Source organism: Eptatretus burgeri, chromosome 11, assembly GCF_056783735.1.
Source record: "Eptatretus burgeri isolate ZD-2024b chromosome 11, Ebu_testis_v1, whole genome shotgun sequence".
NCBI classification, from domain to species: domain Eukaryota; kingdom Metazoa; phylum Chordata; class Myxini; order Myxiniformes; family Myxinidae; genus Eptatretus; species Eptatretus burgeri.
Window position 1 is genome coordinate 57,103,820 of NC_140971.1, and position 21,666 is coordinate 57,125,485.

The window sequence follows — 21,666 nt, forward strand, 5'->3', positions numbered from 1 at the left end:
ACACACACCATATTACACACACACATGCACCATATTACACACACACACACACCATATTACACATCATGTTACACACGTACACCCATATTACACACACACACACACCATATTACACACATCATGTTACACACGTACAACAATATTACACACACACCATATTACACACCATATTACACATGTTACACACATACACCCATATTACACACACCATATTACACACATCATGTTACACACGTACACCCATATTACACACACACACACACCATATTACACACACATACACCATATTACACACCATATTACACACACATACACCATATTACACACACACACAGCATATTACACATCATGTTACACACGTACACCCATATTACACACACACACACACACCATATTACACACACATACACCATATTACACACCATATTACACACACCATATTACACACACATACACCATATTACACACACACACACACAGCATATTACACATCATGTTACACACGTACACCCATATTACACACATCATGTTACACACGTACACCCATATTACACACACACGTACTCCAATATTACACACACACCATATTACACACCATATTACACATCATGTTACACACGTACACCCATATTACACACACACACACACACCATATTACACACACACATACACCATATTACACACACACACATACACCATATTACACATCATGTTACACACGTACACCCATATTACACACACACACACACACACCATATTACACACACACACACATACACCATATTACACACACACACATACACCATATTACACACACACACACCATATTATACACACCATGTTACACACATACACCCATATTACACACACACCATATTACACACACACCATATTACACACCATATTACACATCATGTTACACACGTACACCCATATTACACACATCATGTTACACACGTACACCCATATTACACACACACGTACACCAATATTACACACACACCATATTACACACCATATTACACATCATGTTACACACGTACACCCATATTACACACACACACACCATATTACACACACACATACACCATATTACACACACACACATACACCATATTACACATCATGTTACACACGTACACCCATATTACACACACACACACACACACCATATTACACACACACACATACACCATATTACACACACACACATACACCATATTACACACACACACCATATTATACACACCATGTTACACACATACACCCATATTACACACACACCATATTACACACACACACACATACACACACTCGGCACCATGTTATACACACTCAGCACCATGTTACACACACTCAGCACCATGTTACACACACTTGGCACCATGTTACATACATACACCCACACCATGTTACGCACACCATGTTACACACACCATGTTACACACACCATGTTACACACACCATGTTACACACACCAGATTACACACACCAGATTACACACACCATATTACACACACACCATGTTACACACACTGGATTGTGTGTCTGATCCGCCGGTCCGATCGGATTCAAACTTGCCAGGAATATTTCCGGGGACCCACGGATGTGCTTTTCGAGGTTTGATATCAATCGGACGAGCTGTTCCCAAGTTACGGCCATTTATCTGTCGACCAATGACAAGACACGGTGCTATGACATCACGAATAACGTCACAATTTATGTTTATTTTCTTTTTATTTTTTTTGCACGATCGACGGTCCGATCTGATTGAAACTTGCCACGAATATTTCCGGGGCCCCGCGGATGTGCTTTTCAAGGTTTGATATTAATCGGACGAGCTGTTCCCAAGTTACGGCCATTTCTCTGACTAATGACAAGACACGGTGCTATGACGGTGCTATGACGTCACGAATGACGTCGCAATTAATGTTTATTTACTTATTTATTTTTTATTATTTCTTTTGCACGATTGAAACTTGCCAGGAATATTGCTGGGGACCTGCGGATGTGCCTTTTCGAGGTTTGAGAGAGAGAGGCTGCACATACTGGCACTCACCTACGGGCCTGTACTTGTGTTACAAACACACACACCATGTTACACACACCATGTTACACACACCATGTTACACACACTCGGCACCATGTTGGACCAAAGACCGATTTATATGATCGACGTGATAATCTCTGGAAATCAAGAGTAAACCAGAACGGTAGTCGGTAGACCACACACCTCCGCTTGGTTGGACAGTGTACGTGATATAACCAATGAGAGGGTGAACCAAGATTCGAACCTGAAACAAAATCGAATCTCCTCGTTCTTGACACCCAACCAACTCATCCTCCAAGTTCCCTCCCAATCCGTCCATAACTTTTTAACACATCGTGTTTATTCACTGTTTCTCGTTCTTATCCCAACCTCATAATGGTGAACAAAAACTGTCTCGCCTCGATTCGAATCCCGACCCAAAAATTCCAAATACCTGCTCTCACTACACCTGGGAGAGGGATGGCGAACCACCGAGCATGATCCCACACTTCAAAACACCTTAGGAAGAACAAACGGTCCGTAATATGGAGTGTGGTCCATCGCACCGGAGAACAAAGCCTTTGATTTTGTTATTTTATTCCAGTGTTGGTTCAATTCCACATCCGACCATAAACCTCCACCCTGGTGTTCACTTTGAAGGGAGATCTTGAATCAATCCGGACGTCATTTGGAGGGGATGTTAAGTTATCCATTACATGTGTTCATGTTTGTTTGCTGGTGGAGTTTAAAGAACTCTTCGTATCTGTAAAAGAGGAGACCATTGTGTGCCCAACCCTGATCAAGTTGCTGTCCTCACTTACAAGTTCACCAGGTAAAATGTCCCGCCGTACATTCCTAAAGATACAATCAGCAGACCGAGTTCACATTCAATCCCAGACGAATGTGCAATCATAAAATGATGATGTCACTCTTTCAACCAGTGAGTTCATAGAACACGATACCCCATGTGTTACTGAAGTATATCCTTCAATTTAAATACAGTGATGATTTTAAAAGTCGTGTGAATTAATTAATTTCAAAATTAACCGCTGTTGACGCAGTGTCTATGACACCACCCTATCTCTTACACCGCACACTACGTGAGTTATCTGTGCCTGTTGTTTGTGTCCTTTGTGACGTCTTTAAGTCTGCTGTTGGCTCAGTGGGAAAGGCGGGTGGCTTGGGATCTTAGGGTCCTGAGTTCAAGCCCCGTTTGCTGCTGAAGTAACACCAGGTGGGGTTGACTCAGCCTGTCATCCTTCCTCAGTCCGTGAAATGAGTACCAGCGTATTGGTATCGGGGCACAGCATCAGCAGCGTAGTTGCACCCCAACAAAAGGAAAGCGACTTGGCAGGCAAGCTGCCATACCCAAGAAGAAGAAGATGATGTCCTTAAAAACAATGTTTTTATTGTGTGACATTGAATTTAAATTAGATGTTCCTCGATCATAAACTGACGTTTGTTGACGGACCGACGGACAAACAAAAATGAACCACTTGCAAAACCGTAGTTTTTGTTTTGAGTGTGTGGGGTAATAAACTGAATTTATCTTCCAGTGACAATGTTTTACAGCCAGATACGATGTATGTTTATCATATCTTTGTCCTTTCACCATTGTCTCATTTATTCATACAGGAATGGCAACAGATCCAAGATGCCGGCATCCACTTGGCCCAGCACCAGCACGCGAGTGAAAACTCTGAGCAGTGTTTATTTTTAGAAAAAAATGCGAAGATCAACCTGAAGAACCACTTCACATCTGTAAGAAATGCAAAGGCACGACTCGACACTTCACAGTAAGTTTCTCCATTACTCTGGAAAACATTAACATTTACACCGTGAACATTTACATTCGGTAAATCTTTTTCTCTGCTAATTTACAGTAAGTGAGTGAATTGTAAACGTGGTGATTCTTGTTTCCTTTTTAATGCGGACAATTTTCTATTTAATTACAGTACTTGTACATCAGTTGTACACATTCTGCAGTTCCACTTGTACATCAGTTGTCCACATTCTGCAGTTCCACTTGTACATCAGTTGTACACATTCTGCAGTTCCACTTGTACATCAGTTGTCCACATTCTGCAGTTCCACTTGTACATCAGTTGTCCACATTCTGCAGTTCCACTTGTACATCAGTTGTACACATTCTGCAGTTCCAATCTCAACACAAATATTTCCATAAACTTTTGCACACATGTTCCTGACACTGAGTGCTGGGAATTGATCGCTTCCTGTCCTTGCAGTGCTTGGATACAGTAAGGGTGTTCACCGACTCGGAGCAGGATGGTCAACTTGATGCATTGGTATTTTCAGTAACAGGAAGTTGCGAAAGGAGTTATCTGATATATTTTAGTGCGAAGTGGCTCACACCTTGTACAGGTGAATTGTTGTGTTGATACTCATCGGAACTTTTGAAATGATCTGGGGTACAAGTTGGTCCTCGGTGTTCTGATGAGGGTTATTTTGGTGATCACCTTTAAAACACAGACAATAATGAACAAGCTCAGTGTTGCCTTCATGGTTGGAGTGGCTGGCTCAAGATCTTTGGGGCTTTAGTTCAAGCCCTTGTGAGGCCATCAAATTAACATCAGGTTGGTTGTCTCAGCCTGCCATCCTTTCAAGGTTGGTGAAAATCCGAGGTCGTACTGGTAACATGAGGCATTTTCATCAGGGCACAGCTGAACCCCCATATTATGCAGCCAAGCAGTCACAGGCTGCATTCCAAGAAATAAATAAGTAAAATAAGGAACGTTCATTTTCTTGTGATCACATGTCGCTTTCCATTGTTACAGATGTTTCAACGACAAACTGCGATTCCACCTGGCTCAAGTTGAGGAAACTCTGCACCATCTTGAGTTTGAATTGGTAAAAGAAGTTTCCATGACTGAAGATTTGGCAAGCAGAAAAAAGATTTTGAAAGGTACGGGAGACTCTTCCTTCCCCTGGGACAGTGGTTTGGGTCATGATCTTCGTCTCAGGGATGTCACCGACACAGCATTTGTTCAAAGTCACCTGATGATTGTGGAACTGTTATCTGCTCTAAATACCATTTGCACAGGATGATAGAGGTGCACCATGTGTGAAATAACTCGTGAACAGCATTGGAGTTGTAAACAGTAAGTCTTGGAGCTGACTTGTCCTTTGTAATTCATTGCAAGTCCTCCTTTGTCCCTCGAGAATCAAGGGATGGAGTTGAAGGAGATTGTAAGAGGATGTAGAATGTCTCGAGGTTCCATTGAATCCGTTGGTAAACAGCAGATGGGTAAAACTGCTGAAGGTCCCTGTCATTGCTTTGTTGCCTGAGGTTTGGGATGCACACCTCATCGTGGATATAAAACAGGTGTACATGTGCTGCAGATAATGTTAGTATGATGCATTATACATACATTTTTTGTTTTGCTGTGTTTTTGCCCAAGTTAGGCGGTTTCACACGTTTGTGATCAATGTGGACAACACCAACAACAACCTCACGTGCTCAAGCATCAAAAGCTCCCCAGAGCTCCATTCCATATATGACATCTGGCAACGTACCCTCTGAAAAGGAAATATATTTTGTCCAAATTACAAATTCATTCCAAAAACCGAAATTTACCACATGAAGCAATCCCTGGGGCAGTGAATTCCCGTGGTGGTTTTCCCTTGCCTGCCTCTACAATGCGCACCTTGACAATATATCACAGAAACATGTTCATGCTTTGACATACCTCCTCACTACCATCCTCTCCAATGACATATCAACTTCAAAATTCTCAAAAGTCAATGATCAGCAGAAATGAGTAAAGATTTGAAACCTCCATGAGCGATTCCATTCTCTCTGCAGCATTTGACATGTTCATTCACATAGTTTACATCACTAATATCAACGCAGCTGTTTTTTTTTTTTTAACATGTGGCTGATGAAGAATCACGTGACTGATGACGTCATCTTATCTATTACTTCCAAGTTTGCGGTTTCGTGCCGCGCTTTCTTCGACTTTGTTCTACGCTCGAGTAATCTGATATTCGGCTTACATTATCTCAAAGACCATATGAGGTGCATGGTACAAAAAAAAGTAAATAAAATGGTTCTGAAACAGTGAAATCGTATTCCACTTACTGCATTAAAGTAAAATTACGACTGATACTCTGCATCAGTTCCTTTCTCAAACACACCCACCCCAACATGTTGCACAGAGCGCGGGTTATGCTGGTCAATTTTTATTTCTGTGGACCATTTTATCCCAAGATGATCCTCAAAAATTTTCTTACTAATCGGATATGGCATTCTACATTTGCAATTATGATGTCATAACGAAGCTCTCTGTGATGTCATTAAAAAAATCACTCATTCCCCATGAGGAGTACTTGCTGCCAAGTTTCAATTTTTTCCTTCATGCGATTTCAGAGGTCCAAAGTTTTTCCGTTATTCCAATATGGCTGTCACACCACGTGACCTATGACATCATAATTTTCATTCAAACATTGTACATGAGTAGTTACACCAATGGTGAAAATTTCATATCAATCTGATAAACACCCAAATGTAATCCTCTCACCTTTGACGAGGGTCATCAGATTTTTGATAAATAGAATCATTCCTTGTTTGTGGCAATGATAAAAGTTTTTTATCACACAAAATGGCTTTTCTATGGTTATGTTTTCAAGACGTATGCCGAGTTTGAAAGTGATATTGCCTGTCACACACCCTTTAAATTCACATACATGATGAGATGTAAAATGACATAAATGGCCAAATTGGTATTTCGACCCCCTTTTGAAAACCTGGCTCTTTGAAACTGCCCAAAGGGGGTTCATTTTGAGATCAAGACCCCCCTTCCCATCCCCCTCCCCCCCCTCGACATAAATAAGTTTTCTTCACAGCAAAATGGAAGATGAACACAGGCTTTGGTTTGTGGAAAAGAGATCGATAAAATATGGAATTTGGATATTTAGCAGACCAAGGTGTCATCAAAGTGTCAATAAAACGAAGAGTATATTAATTTGAGGATGGCAGGATGGCCGAGAGGTGGATACTCACACTCGCTCTCAGCTCTCGAGCCGAGGTTTGAATCTCGGCCCGGCTATAAACTGTCATCATCGTGTTTCACCGCCGTGGTGATTCATCGATGTGTGTGCTGTCGCTCAGGTGGACGTTCAACTGGGTGTACCATTTGCCAAGATTAGTCAGTGGAAGTTAAAAATCCCATGTTATACTTTGTTTAGACGAGGCGAGCTATCACCAGCACCATGGCCAAATTCCTGAAATTGATCAACGGTACTCTGACCCTGACTTTCTGAGTTGGAGTGACGACTCGACCAGGATTCGAGCTTAGTAACTGCATCAACGGTCTGCATTGGGCATGCTCTGTGATTATTATTATTATTATTTTTATTATTGTTTATGATGATGAAATGCTTCTTGTGGTTGACTCTCCTTTTGTAAACGTGCACCTTAAAAAAAAATTTGTTGTCGACGTTGTCGAGGCTTGTCTGAGAGCTAAAATGTGATTTTGGATTGTTATGCCCTCGTCACAGTGAGGGCTTTGTTCTTGGGCCTGAAATCGAAAAGACAGGACAATGTGATGTGAAATTACTCTCTTGCAGATGAGATCACAGAATTATCTGACAACATTTATTTTGAAAGAAGTGAGCTCAGAATTCATAAAATGGAACGAACTAATTTTCTGAATCAGAGGAGGAACGCTTCAAAAGGTTTTTGTTCTGTGGACAAAACCAACACGTCCCAAGCGGTGAGTGTGCACCACACTGCATTAATCATTGCACTCATTTTATTTCTGCACACACATCCTCATTCCTGTGCAGTTTATTAGTCACCTACCGGTTTCACCAGAGGGGACAATAGGTTTGCTCTCTATCTGTCCGTCCATCCCACCTGTGGTTTTTCAGACTCCCCCCCCCCCATTCCGTTTAACATATTCAACTGAAACTTTGTACATGGCTTTATTATGATAAGTTTCAGGACAAGTTCGAGTTTCAGGACGTTTCCTCAATTTCTCACAGAGTTCTGCCCTTTTAGACTCAGAAAAGATCACATCTGTCGGGACACATATTGCAAAGCAATTCACGCTCTTGTTTTTTTCCCTCCACCAACAAAGGTGGAAGGAGGTTATGTTTTCACCCCTGTCTGTCTGTTTGTTTGTTTGTGTGCAGGATATCTCAAAAAGTTGTGGACAGATTCAGATGAAACTTGCCAGACACGTTGGGTGTGTGACAAGGATGAATTTATTTGATTTTGGTGAAGATCCGAATCCGAGATTGAGTTAATTTTAAAAGTGATTCTTCATCATTCAACGATGGGGCTAAAAACGAAATATTTATTGTGCCTGATATGTTCCATTGGATCAGGCATTGCACGGCAGAAGTATGTGCTCTCCCGAGTGCCCTTCTAGATTTATCTGAAAAGACACATTCTGAAAGTACAAGGGGCTTTTTATTTACAATCAATGGATGCAGAAGAAGGGGGTGATCATTTTTATAATTATATTTTTAGGAACGTGCAAATACCACCTGTCGCTTCGCTGACGGTAATACTAAAGGGGGCAGGGAGAAAAAGAGGGGAGAAGAGGTAGAGAGGGGTGGGGTGAGAGAGAGCAGGGAGAGTGAAGAGGTGGAGGGATGTGGGGGTGGGGGAAGGGAAGACTGTGAGGTGAGAGGAAGGGGAGGCAGACGTGCGGTGGAGCGTTAATTACGATTCATAATGTTTCATCAAAATGAGTCTGCATATAATAACATTCAAGATGGAAACAAAATAATGTCTGAAATCCATTTTCCACTGGTCACACTTTAAACACGGTCTGGAGACAATCTCCCGTCCAGATATAAATACCGCCCCGATGCATCCGGAGCCAAGCTGGCCGGAGACAAACATCGATCAGCCACGTGCTGAGACAAACACTGCCCGAACACAACACCATCCAGACATAACACCATCTGAATATGTGCACAGAGAGAAAGAGAGATGGAGATGGCGAAGGGTATAGAGATAGAGAGACAGAGAGATAGGTAAGGGAGTCAGCAGTGAGCAGAGGAAATACGTTTTGCTTTCTGAACAACACACACACACACACACCCACACACACACACACACACACACACACACACACACACACACACACACACACACACACACACATACACACACACACACACACACACACACACACACACACACACACACACACACACACACACACACACACACACACACACCCACACCGGCAATTTTTTGGGAATCGGCAGGATAGAGTCAGTGTGATTCCCAACTGCAGCACTCGCTGCATACAACCCGGAAACCTTGAGTGGATTTCACTGAAAAACAACGTTGCATTGACATCGACGTTTCAGGGATATGTTCACAAACGTTAATCTTTACGAACAGCTGCGTGTGACTGGTGGAAATACAATTTGGCTCAGTAATTTAGAAACATGTTAATACCGCAAACAGCTCGGAAATTGGGTGTTATTTCACAACTCGCTCAGGATGACGGAGCATGATCCACTCGCTCAGGATGATGGAGCACGAACCGCTCGCTCATGGTGACGGAGCACGAACCACTTGCTCATGGTGACGGAGCACGAACCACTCACTCATGGTGACGGAGCACGAACCACTTGCTCAGGGTGACGGAGCACGAACCACTCGCTCAGGATAATGGAGCACAAACCACTCGCTCATGGTGACGGAGCACAAACCACTCGCTCATGGTGACGGAGCATGAACCATTCGCTCAGGATAATGGAGCACGAACCACTTGCTCAGGGTGATGGAGCATGAACCACTTGCTCAGCGTGACGGAGCAAGAACCACTAGCTCAGGGTTGATTGCAAATTCAATTTCTGAATGGTTTAATTGTAAATGTGAAAGGTCTGGAAAGTTGGAAAGGTCAAATGGTCTGAACGTCTAAAGTTTGAAAGGTCGAAATGGGTGTAAAGGGTTGAAAGGGTTGAAATAGTCAAAAGACTCAAAAGTTACGAAACGGCCTTGAAAGGTTGAAGGATCTAAAGGGTGTAATTTAAGGTCTTGAGGGTCTCAAAAAGGTTTGAAAGGTGTAAAAGACTAAATGGTAAAAAGGAGTCTCAGGATGTTCGGGGTTCGAAAGGTTCCAAGAAGATCAAAAGGGTCTTAGCGGTCTTGTGGTTCCAAAGGGCATAATGGGGTCGAGAGGGGCTGAAGTATCTCAGGGTTCTCAAGGGTCTCAGGAACCTAGAGGGTGATGAAGGGTGTTCAGGGTCGAAAGCGTCTTTGTAGTCCCAATGGGCATTGTGGTTTGAAAGGGTCTTGAAGTGTATTAGGAATCTAAATGGCCTTCGGGGTCGAAAGGATCTCTGTGGTGTAAAAGTGTCTTGATGGGTGTTACAGTTCTCAAGGGCCTTTTCGGGTATTCTGGGTCTGGGGGTCCAAGCTGTTCTGGATGTCCTGGGTCAGGTTGTAAAGGGTCTTTGGGGTTTTTAAGGGAATTTTGGTTTGAAAGGTTCTTTGGGGTTTTATATGATACAAGTGTTATAAAGGATCTTCAGGGTTTCAAAGGGTCTGAGCTTCTAAATGGATTTTAGGAGTCTCAATGGGGTTTTAGGGCTCTTCATTATCTTTTGAGTTTTTATGGTGTTAATGGGTCTGAGGTTGAGAAAGGTTCTTAACTTTCTCAAGGGGTCATAAAGTTCTAATTGGTCTAATGTAATTAATACACACACTCAATGTTCTGTGTGAACAGACAGACAGAAAAATAGACCCAAATGGAATACCCTCACCTCTGGCATGGGCAATCAACAGCAGGAAGAGGGGGCAAGGCTACATGTTAACAGGGGCTTGAGGGACAAAATAAAGGGAGACTTGGATGGGGAACAGATGTGGGGAAGAATGAGAGCAAGGGGAGGGGAACAGAGGGAGTGAAGAAGATTGATACAACCACGAACTCTCAATTACAGAAGTCGAAGGAAAAACTGGGATCATGGAAAGAGATGTGCTTGGGGAGGGTGGAAAAGATTGTGGTTGTGGATGCGTGACTACCTGGTATGGTGGTGAACAACCATTTTGAAGCCCTTAAAGGAAGAATGAGATTGAAGAGATTGAGGAAGTTGGTTCCACAGGTGGAGGAAAAAAATAGAAAGGAATGAGTGGAGTTGAGTCTGGATTTTGGGAGTTTCAGCAGGAAGGGATTACTGGCACACCACGTGCACCCAATAGAAACCGCCTCAAGTGGGGTTTGGCTGTCAACTGTTAACATAACTCGCAATAATAAAAATAATTTTCCTGCCGCATGAAATGAAGTGATTGCAGTACTTTGCATGTGTGTGCAGTGGAAATGTGTGTTCCTATATGAATCGGACATACTTTAGCATGGTCATGTCATTTCTCTTCGTGAGTTTAAAATCAAAATGTGATCGCAATCAGGCACTGGAAATGTGCACTGCAGCTCCCACACCATAATTGGAATATTACAATATCTACGATTGTCCCCAACTCCCATACCTCGTTGGTTTGGAAGAGCAGACTCTCCTTCAGTCCTTTTCGGGGATATTCGAGCTTTGGAGCATTTCACACTTATCATTACATTCACCTCATTCTCAGCAAAGAACTACCACTCGGGTACCATCTTGAATTCGGCCACATTTTATCCATCTTGAAGAAATACTTTTCACTGAAAGACTTGTTTTTTTGCACAAAAAATAACCTTCTTATTAGCAAACAACTGCCAGTGCCACTGCTCTTTCTATGAAAAAAATAAAACCCTGTGGAAACCTGTATTGGAGGAGTGTCATGGCAACAGTGATTGTGACCATGGCAAGCACAGTGAAATAGCTGAGAGTTTGTACTATCCATGGTCATTAAAGGTCACTGATAGTGAACAATGACAATCGTACCACTTTCGTGTGACCTATTAACCTGTGATCATCATTTTGTTTAAGTGCAGCAATGAATGAAGGAGAGGATGATATATTGCAGTTCCAAATGATAGTTTATTACATTACAGATCATACATTAAAATTCCAAATTATAGTTCGTCATGACACTTGGAAGCAAAATAATTTCAGGGTAATCATATCTTTACTACTAATCAGAATAATTTCCGACAAATTTGTGCTTTGACAGGAAACAGAACTTGCAAAGTGGAGTTGGAGTCGATCTTTCCTTGGGACTTGGAGAATGTTCCTGTTTTGGTGAGAACCACAACCTGGCTCATAATCTTATTCAAGAGTCTCAATCTTGTTTGCACAACACACAAAGTCGGGACTAATGCCCCCGCAAAGATTTTCTTTTGGTCATGTTTTCCGGTAAATCATTGCAGAAACAGTCATCCATAGTTTGCATGCACTCCATTTTAAAAACCTGAATATATGTTTTTTGCAATCACTGCTGCACTCTGATTGAAACTGAGGAATGGATGAAGTCTTCCTCGACAACAACAACTACCAAAGTTATTCTTGTCTTTTGGTGTTGACTGGAGAGAGTTTTGGGCCCAAGTCTTTTCTGAACCCGCTGTCCAGGCCCAACATTTGAGTGTGGCTGATTTGGGAAGAAATTTGTAATTCATGCAGGGTGCCATGGATAACTCACCTACTTTTCATGAAACACCATTGGAGATTGAACGTTCACAAATGAGGAGTGCCAGCAGTCTTGTTCTCCAGTTTAACATCCCTGTGATGGACGATGGATATTGATGAAGAGTTAACCCTGCATGAGAAATACTCGGGTGACAGTTTCTCGCCATGTCAGGATTGAAAACCCGGAGAGACAGCTCAGGGGCGAGTGTGCATCCCTCTCGGGTATCCTGCCAGCTTTACACCTGAATAGAACCACCATTATCCTACAAAATGATAAACATCATTACATAACCATTCCTAATCCGGCAAACATTCTGAAGAAAATAATGGAAAATATTATTATTGTCGATGCAGAACATTTGGTTCACTTTAAGAAGCTCATATTCTTTGCTTTCTTGTTTGAAGCTTCAATGTAAGCACAACAGTATATCTGCATCTGAATCTCTCCTGACTTGCACACCCTTGCCTTCCAGGTTCTTTTTTGTTATGTTCCTTCTCCACTTGGGAAACTTTGCTTTGGAGATCCTCAAGCAAGTCCTCATTCAATGCGACCCTTATGCCTTCTCCTCCGGATGCTCGACTGTCTGCAAAGTCATGAAACCCTTCTATTCAGTTATTCTTGACCGAGCAATCCCAATATAACTTTACTTGTGTTCATTCCGTGCTTGTACCTGGTGTGAAAGCAGGCAATAGGTTTGATATCCTCGCTCGAGGGTTTAAATCTCATGCTTTCCCTCCAAAAACCATGACTTCGAGCTCAACCGACGATCTTCCTGCAACACGACCTCATCTCCAAGAGGTAAGATGTTTATTTCTCCCAGTACGCCAAAGCCTGCTCTTTGTACCTTCACTGTTTATCTCTCAACTCAGGAATATCAAACTCGTCTTTCTTCTTTGTTATAAAATGTCCCAACGTCTTTCTTTCAGCATACTTACGTTCACGGTATCCTCTGTGTGCATGTCGGGGTGACATTTATCACGAGTTCATAAAGAGCATGGTGTCCTGCTTTGGAGGCTGTTCAGAGAGAAGATGACACCAAGGACTGGTGTTAATATGAACTTGTAAAAATCCATGTTGACTGTGTATTGTTCTGGGATCACAGGATAGCTGGAGGGATACTCGATCTCCTCTGAGCAGTCTATCCTGGGTTCTCAGCACCCCCAACTATCATCTTTTGTCTTGGTGTTCTGCATTCAGATCGAGATATCTTCTTGGTCTTGGTCTTGGTCTTCGTCTTGGTCTTGGTCTTCGTCTTGGTCTTCATCTTGGTCTTATCCTTCTTCTTATCCTTCTCCTTCTTATCCTTCTTATCCTTCTCCTTCTTCTTATCCTTCTTCTTATCCTTCTTCTTCTTATCCTTTTTCTTCTCCTTATCCTTCTTCTTATCCTTCCACTTATCCTTCTATTTCTCCTTCTTATTTCTCCTTATTTCTCCTTCTTATTTCTACTTCTTATTTCTCCTTATTTCTCCTTATTTCTCCTTCTTATTTCTCCTTATTTCTCCTTCTTATTTCTCCTTCTTATTTCTCCTTATTTCTCCTTCTCCTCCTTCTCCTCCTCCATTCCCTCCTCCTTCTCCTCCTCCTCTTCCCTTTATAAGGGGTGAGATCCTATGGCACAAAGCTTCTGCTCTACCTTGACCATGATACTCCTCCCCTTCATGCAATACGTGTACATATTATTATTTTTCTAATTTGAAGTTTTTGTTGGGTTGTCGCTGCAAGTTAGTCCCTTTATCTCAGTTTTTCCGTCTCTGTATGTTTGTATGTATGTTTGTATGTTGGTGGGGTGGTCGCTGGAGTACCTTATTTTCACTTTTTCCGTCTGTCTGTTTGTTTGCATGTTTGTATGTAATAGACAGCTCTGGAGGCCAGAGGAGTCAACCAATTTTGGTGAAACTTGACAGGTCGGTTCATACCAGGATCTCGTTGTATGCTTTTGAACACCGTTGCTATGGACGCCACCGTTGCCTCGCAACGTCCTTGGCAGTGTTGCTTGGCTGCACCCGATCCGGTCCAGGAAAGTGATCCAGTTTGGACAAGGCATACCGAGGGCGTGTTCCTCGGTAATTAAATCGCGTGATTAATTAGGTAACCCGGTTAACCCAGAGACGGGAGAACCCGAGGTCATGCGGTTGAGTTATTGGCGTCCACGGTTAGTTAGCAACCCGCCGCATCACGGAATTATGCGTGTGCGATGGCCTGCAAATCCGGGGAGTCTGGTGGGAGCCGAGATAGCTTTCCTCCCAAGTGGTCTTCTCACCTGACCCCCGGCCCACAACAATATATATATGTATATATATTTGTATATATATATATATATATATATATATATATATATATATGTATGTATATATATGTATATATATATATATGTATGTATATATATGTGTATATATATATATATATATATATATATATATATGTATATATATGTATATATATGTATATATGTATGTATATATATGTATATATATGTATATATATGTATATATATGTATATATATATATGTATATATGTATATATGTATATATGTATATATGTATATATGTATATATAGATATATTTGGCTTTTAAACCCAATGCTTCCCCAACATTATACCATAAACGATTTGCAGACAATGAATGACCAGCTGACACTGATGACACATTGCTTTTATCTTCAAGAAAAGAGACAGAAGCTGAAGAAACAGCTGGAGAAAGTAAGAGAAAAAAACCACAGCATCCATTGCAATGACCCAATATACATTTCTGTTTTTTTGTAAACATTATCGAGGCTCGTATGAGAGGTAACGCACATCGCACAGCAAGGGGGGCATGAGACAAGAGGGGCGGGAGAGGGAAGGACAAAACGGTGGGGAACAGAGACATCAGGAGATCTGTGGAAGGGAGAGGAATGGGGTGGGGTACACGGGGAAAACAAGATGGACATTACAGGGATTTTCAGGAAGGAAAGCAGGGAATTTGAAGGAGGTGGATTTGGGGTGGATTAACAGGGATATAAAAGATGGAGGTTTTGGATGGGGGAAGATAAGAGGTGGTGGTGAACAGCTGTTTTGAAGGCCTGGAGGGAAGAATGGGATTGAAGAGAGTGTGTAAGTTTATTCCAAAGGCAGGGAAAAAGAGGAATGAAAGAGTGAAGGTGAGCAGTGATTCATGATTTTGGTAGTTTTCCCAGAAGGGGGTTGTTGGCAGACATTGGGGGCCCTGCGGAAATATTGTGGGGATATATCGCAGACAGAGCAGTAGGAGGTGAGACCAGAGAGGAGACTGAAGAAGACAGAAAGATCACTGAACTGCCTGCGTTGAGAGGGTGAGAGGCCCAAAGACTCAGCCTCATCGCGGAAGATGCCTTTGATCCTAAATGCCGTGGTTTCCACAGCATGAAGCCGAGAAAGGTGAGAGGCAGGAGCACCAGCCCAGAGGGGAAAGCAGTACTCCATCAGACTGCGGACAAATGCTTTGTCTGTGGCCAGGAGCTCCGGCAGGACTTTGCACAACGGAAGATTCCCAGTTGGTGATGTGGATTTTTTAAACCCACCTTGTTGTGATCGTTGTCCTCCTGAAGGATTCTAACTGGCCGATTGTGGAATCCTGTTTGACTTCAGACAGAGTTTAACGTTTGATTTGATTATAAAATCCTACAAAAACCCTATCGACACTGATAAAATTGATGTCCACACAAGTCCTTCCTTGTGAAACAATTTATTTCCTAATAATACACCATACACTTCTCACCCTTGTACAATGAACTTAAGAATCCCCATTGATTGCAATATTATTTGGTTCTATTTCATTTATTCTTTCTTTAGTTAACAATAAAGCCTGGTGTTGGCTTAGTCGTTAGGGTGGCGGCTTGGGATCCCAGGGTCCTGAGTTCAAGCCCCGTTGGCTGCTGAATTAACACCAGGGGGTTGACTCAGCCTGTCATCCATCTGAGGTCGGCGAAATGAGTACCAGTGTACTGGTCCCGGTGTATGCTCCGGTTAGAATAGGTGTACCATATCCCTGTGTGTCGTAAGAGGTGACCAGGGTTGGCGTCAGGAAGGGCATCCGGCCATAAGACATTGCCTCAAGAAAAAGCCTAACCCCTGCACAGCAGGGAAAAATGGCTGTAAAAAAACGGTCATTATTTTTTTATTTTTTCTTTAGTTAACAGTTAGACCAACCCGATTCAATTCACTCCTGCATTACATCAGAGAGTTTTATTCTAACTTGGTACTTGGTCATTTCCAAGGAGTACAAGCCACTGGGAAACTATACTTCCTCACGTGCTTGCACTGAGAACAATGTGCCTTTCAAAGCATTTTATACTTCCATGAGAGAGAGGTTGGGGGATATTCACCCAGACTGTAGACGTGTCCTTTAGACAAAAAGCCACTTCGTACATTTTCAAAGCAAAGGTTCATTTATCAGCTCGGTCACTCTGCTCCAGAACAACACATTTCTTATCATTTAGGGCAAAAGTCTTTTGGCCAGAAATGACAGCCAATTCAATTTGCCGCATAAAAGTTACATTTCTGAAACTCCATTTGTTACAATTTAAAATAAATGAATATAAATTTTTCCCCCACACTTGCAACTGGCTTTGGTGGCCAGATTGGAAAGGTGGCTTTCCCAGGAAAGATCATGGCAGATAGTGAGACCCAGAGGCTTGAATGAAAGGACTTCTTCCAGAGGATTGTTGAGAAAGTAGATGGGGGGTGGTGGGTTGGGGGGGGGGGCTCCAAACAGTCCTTTCGGAGAGACATTGCAAGAGTGTGATATTTGTCAGGATTGAAAGACATGTTCCACGTGTTGGACCAGTTTATGATTTTATCCAGATCTGCAGAGCGAAAAAGCTGTGTGTTGCAGATCTGAGGGATGACAGATGTTACAACAGAGGGTGGAGTCATCAGCAAAGAGATAAAGAGGATTTTCCAGAGAGTAGAAGAGATCATTGATGAGAACAAGAACAGGACCCAGAACGCTGCCTTGAGGAACTCCAGCCTGGACAGGAAGAGGGGATGAAAGAACTCCAATTCGGGCCACACGTTGGCTGTGACAGGAGAGGAAGTCTGCGAGCCATGGGTGGAGATTTTGGTGAGCAGGGCAGGGTGCCAGACCGTGTCAAATGCACACAATATGTCTGGGGATATGGCTCTCATTTCATGTCCAGCATTGAGTCCCTCCATCCATTGTTGGGAGAGCAGAAGCAGTAGATCCAGGGTAGTGTGACCTGTTCTGAAACCAAATTGATGATCAGAAATCAAGCCCTTGAAGAAGAGGAAAGATTTAATGTCTGAAGCGATGATGGATTCCATAACCTTGCTGATGATTGAGAGAAGGCTGATTGGTCTGTAGTTGCAGGGATCTGTTTTTGCACCTTTTTATGCAGGGCAGTAATATTTGCTGATTTCCAAGCAGATTGCAGATGACTGAGAAAATGAGAGGGTGAATAGAACAGAGAGAGGATGAGCAAGAGCAGAGGAGGAGGTTTTTAGGACACGTGGGCTGATGCCGTCTGGACCAGTTGCAGAATCTGAGTCGAGGTTTGACAGCAAACTCTCCACTTTGTCAGAAGAAAGGGACACAGAGTCCAAGGACAGTTGGGTGCGACTAGGTGAGGTGGGTACAGAAACCGATGGGTTTCGGACACAATATTTAGATGCAAACACCGACTTTCGGTATTCAGCCTTATCACGTGCGGTTTCAGCAGTGCGGCTATTTGATTTAAGTGAGGGGATGGAGGGGGAACATACACCAGAAGCAGAATTTGATTTGATGCCACCAGGATTTGGAGGAGTGAGAGGTTTGAGAGTTCAGACTTGAGATTAGAAATATGTTGTTTTCTGGCTCTCCTGAAGGTGGACATACACTTGTTCCGAGCTTTATGAAAGGAACTCCAATTACCCTCAGTTGGGTTTGCTTTCCATAAGACAAAGGCAAGTTGTTTCAGGACAACTGCCTCACCACAAGCTTCAGTGAACCATGGGTGTGAGGAAGGGAAGGATAACTGCAGCCGAGAGGGGATAACTCTGTGTCGGCAAAAGAGCCAATTTCTTTGAAATAATTCCCAGGATGAGTTGATGTCGGAGAAAGTCGAAATGGGAGACCAGTCTCGAAGTTTGATGGCTGCTTGGGAACCCTGCCGGTCAGCCTGAGTGAAATACCAGACTCGATGGTGCTGACGTGGTTTTCTAATAACCACCAGAGAGATGTTTTCTTTGACAAGCAGTGGTCAGAAGAACCGTTTGGAGCGGAGGAAGAACAGCAGATATTTTCAGGCGAATTCGTCAAAATCAGATCCAGAAGAGTTGGAGTACCGTTAGTTGAGATTCGGGTCGGAATGTTGGATGATATTTGAATTTATCTGCAAGGTAAACACTAAATATAACCTCGACCAACAACCACAATCTTAAAATTACATGACATTGGATCAAAGCCTATTAATATGAAAAATATGATGATCTTTGAAAATCAAGAGAAAATGATTGATTGTAAAAGTGTGAGGTGATAAGATTATGGAGAAAGAAACAACAGTGTAGAATTTTCTTAGTGTTGGATTGATAGAGCAAAGCAATGGGCTGACAGGATGGCCATGAAACACGCACACTTGCCTGTAAGCTGTCTCGCCTGGGTTTGAATCCTGACCCAGCCATTAACTGTCAATACAGAGAAACCATCCCAAATAAAGTGAGAGGTGCTTTGTGCCTCTCTCGATCTTGGTGTTTGACAGGCAGGGTGATTCATCGATCTGTGTGCCCTTCCTTCAAATGGATGTTAAAGTGAGCGTCCACTCTGCCGGCAGTAGTTGGTGGATGTTAAAGATCTCACAATGTCCTTTGTGAAGAGTAGCCGAGCCATCACCGGCTCCATGAAAATTTTCCAAATTCCTACTCTGACTGCAACTTTGAGAGGGAAGGCAAACCACCAAGTATGATCCCAGGCGAAGAAGTGTCGAACCAATGGTCTGTAATACAGAGTATGGCACATCCCATCGGATTGCAAAGCCTTTGATTTTTTTTTTTTCTAGTCTGTGTTCAATTTCCCACCCGACCATAAACTTCCATCCTGGTGTGCCCTTTGAAGGCAGATCTTAAATCAATCCTTACGTCAATCGGAGAGGGGTGGGGGGTGGGGGGTGGGTGAGGTGAAGATGTTAAGTCAGCTATCGCATGTGTTTGTGTTTGCTTGCTGGTGGAGTTTGAATAACTTTCTACTTTACAAAGAGTATGCCATTGTGTTCCCTTCCCTGATAAAATCGTTGTCCTGACGCACAAGTGCTCCACATAACATGCCCCACCATACATTCATAAAGATGCAATAAGCAGACCGAGTTAAACATTCAATCCTAAACGAATATGCAATCATTAAATGTTGATGTTACTCTTTCAACTGGTGAATTCATAGAACATGATACCCCCATGCAGTATTCAAGTCCCATATCTACTTCAATATGAATAAAATAAAGATTTCGAAGATCATTGAAAAATTCCGGAAGTGACGTGCTGTTTTTGTAAGTTTCGAAGCAGTCTTGTACACCACCATGTAGAACATGTCCAAGTGCTACCAAATGGGAGGGTTTCGAAAGTGACAAGATGGTGATTTGGGTTCTGCGGTATTGAAGTATACAATTCACACACACACACACACACACACACACACACACACACACACACACACACACACACACACACACACACACACACACACGCATTTAAAGGCCATTTTCCCCGCTAAAGCAGGGGTTAGCCTTGTGGGCCCCATGACAATCTTCTCCACTTTACTCCATTTTCTGCATCTCCCCTTCTTAATCCCCTTGCCCACATTTCCTCTTCCACCACATTTAGCCAAGTTTTTCTCGGTCTTCCCCGTCCTCTACTTCCGACTACACTCATTTCCAACACTCCTCTCACCCAGTCACTTTCATCCATCCTCAACACATGACCCAACCATCTCAACCTGTTTCTCTTCACAACATCCATCACAGACTCTATTCCCATCATCTTCCGCAGGTCATCATTTGTCTTCCTCTCTCTCAATGATACTCCACACATCCACCGAACCATTCGCATTTCCACCCTTTCCAGCCTTTGTTGCTGCTCCATGTTCAGTACCCATGTCTCACTCCCATAAATCATCATACTCCTCACACATGTAGCATACACCTTTCCTTCAGCTTCAATGACACTCCCCTCTTCGTCAGCACGCCACTCAGTTCTCGAAACTTCTTCCATGCACATCTCACTCGAGCAACCGTCGAAGAGTCTGATCCACCTTCTCCATTCAGCATGTCTCCGAGATAGCAAAATGTTTTCACCCCTTCCAACTTCACACCATCTCCAAGATCCAACTCAACAATTCCTTCATCTGCTGCTCCCTCGATGCACACCTTACACTTGAACGTAGCTGCCACACTGGTTAATGACCCTCTCACCCCACTACATTTTCGATGAACCCATTCAGCACACATTGTACACTGAATGGAGTTCACTCCGACACCCTTCCTGCACACAGCACACGGCCACTTCCCAGTCCTTTCCACCTCACCACATGCTTTACCACTTGCCATCACCTTCGTCTTTCCGATATTCACCTTCAAACCTTTTGCCTTTCAATTTATATAGTATACAATTCAATTTAAATAAAATAAAGATTGTAAAAGTCATATGAATTAATTCTTTCCGGAATTTACCGCCGTTGGCACTGTGTCTAACTTGCAGGGGGCAATGTCGATGCACCATATCTAACACGTTACATTAGTTATTCATACCTGTTGTATTTGCACTTTGTGATGTCCAAAAAAACTACTTGTTTTCTGTTTGTTGTGATTTTCAATTTTGGTTGACTGCCAGACAGGCAGACAGAGTGAAAATATTATCTCACTCCTCTTTGTGCGATCAGGAAAAATTCAGAGACGAAGTCCATTTCAACAGCAGGTTTGTTTTCCGATCTGTGTTCCAATTTGGATTCAAATATAAAATTCAATTTGAATTAGTTGTTCCTCAATCATAAATTGACGTTTGGTGACAGATGGAAGGACAGACAGAAATGAACCATTTGCTTAACCCTTCATTTGTCTTTGAGTGCATGGGGTTATGAACCTTCC

The 21,666-nt window shown here is 42.7% G+C and overlaps 1 protein-coding gene across 7 annotated transcripts in view; it reads left to right on the forward strand.

Moving 5' to 3' along the window:
• LOC147017147 (uncharacterized) overlaps positions 1-21,666 on the forward strand; it is a 28,586-nt gene that overhangs the window by 2,893 nt on the left and 4,027 nt on the right. For 3 of the 7 annotated variants that reach the window (XM_085846528.1, XM_085846532.1, XM_085846531.1), the window contains exons 2-7: positions 3,665-3,825; positions 4,825-4,952; positions 7,616-7,761; positions 12,123-12,190; positions 13,048-13,373; positions 21,413-21,496. In XM_085846528.1, the coding sequence (XP_085702654.1) occupies positions 3,665-3,825; positions 4,825-4,952; positions 7,616-7,761; positions 12,123-12,190; positions 13,048-13,216 (672 nt within the window). In that variant the 3' untranslated portion in view covers positions 13,217-13,373; positions 21,413-21,496. Of the gene's footprint in view, positions 1-3,664; positions 3,826-4,824; positions 4,953-7,615; positions 7,762-12,122; positions 12,191-13,047; positions 13,374-13,501; positions 14,848-21,412; positions 21,497-21,666 lie in introns of those variants that run through there. The other 4 variants (XM_085846529.1, XM_085846533.1, XM_085846534.1 and 1 more) reach the window with 4 other exon arrangements.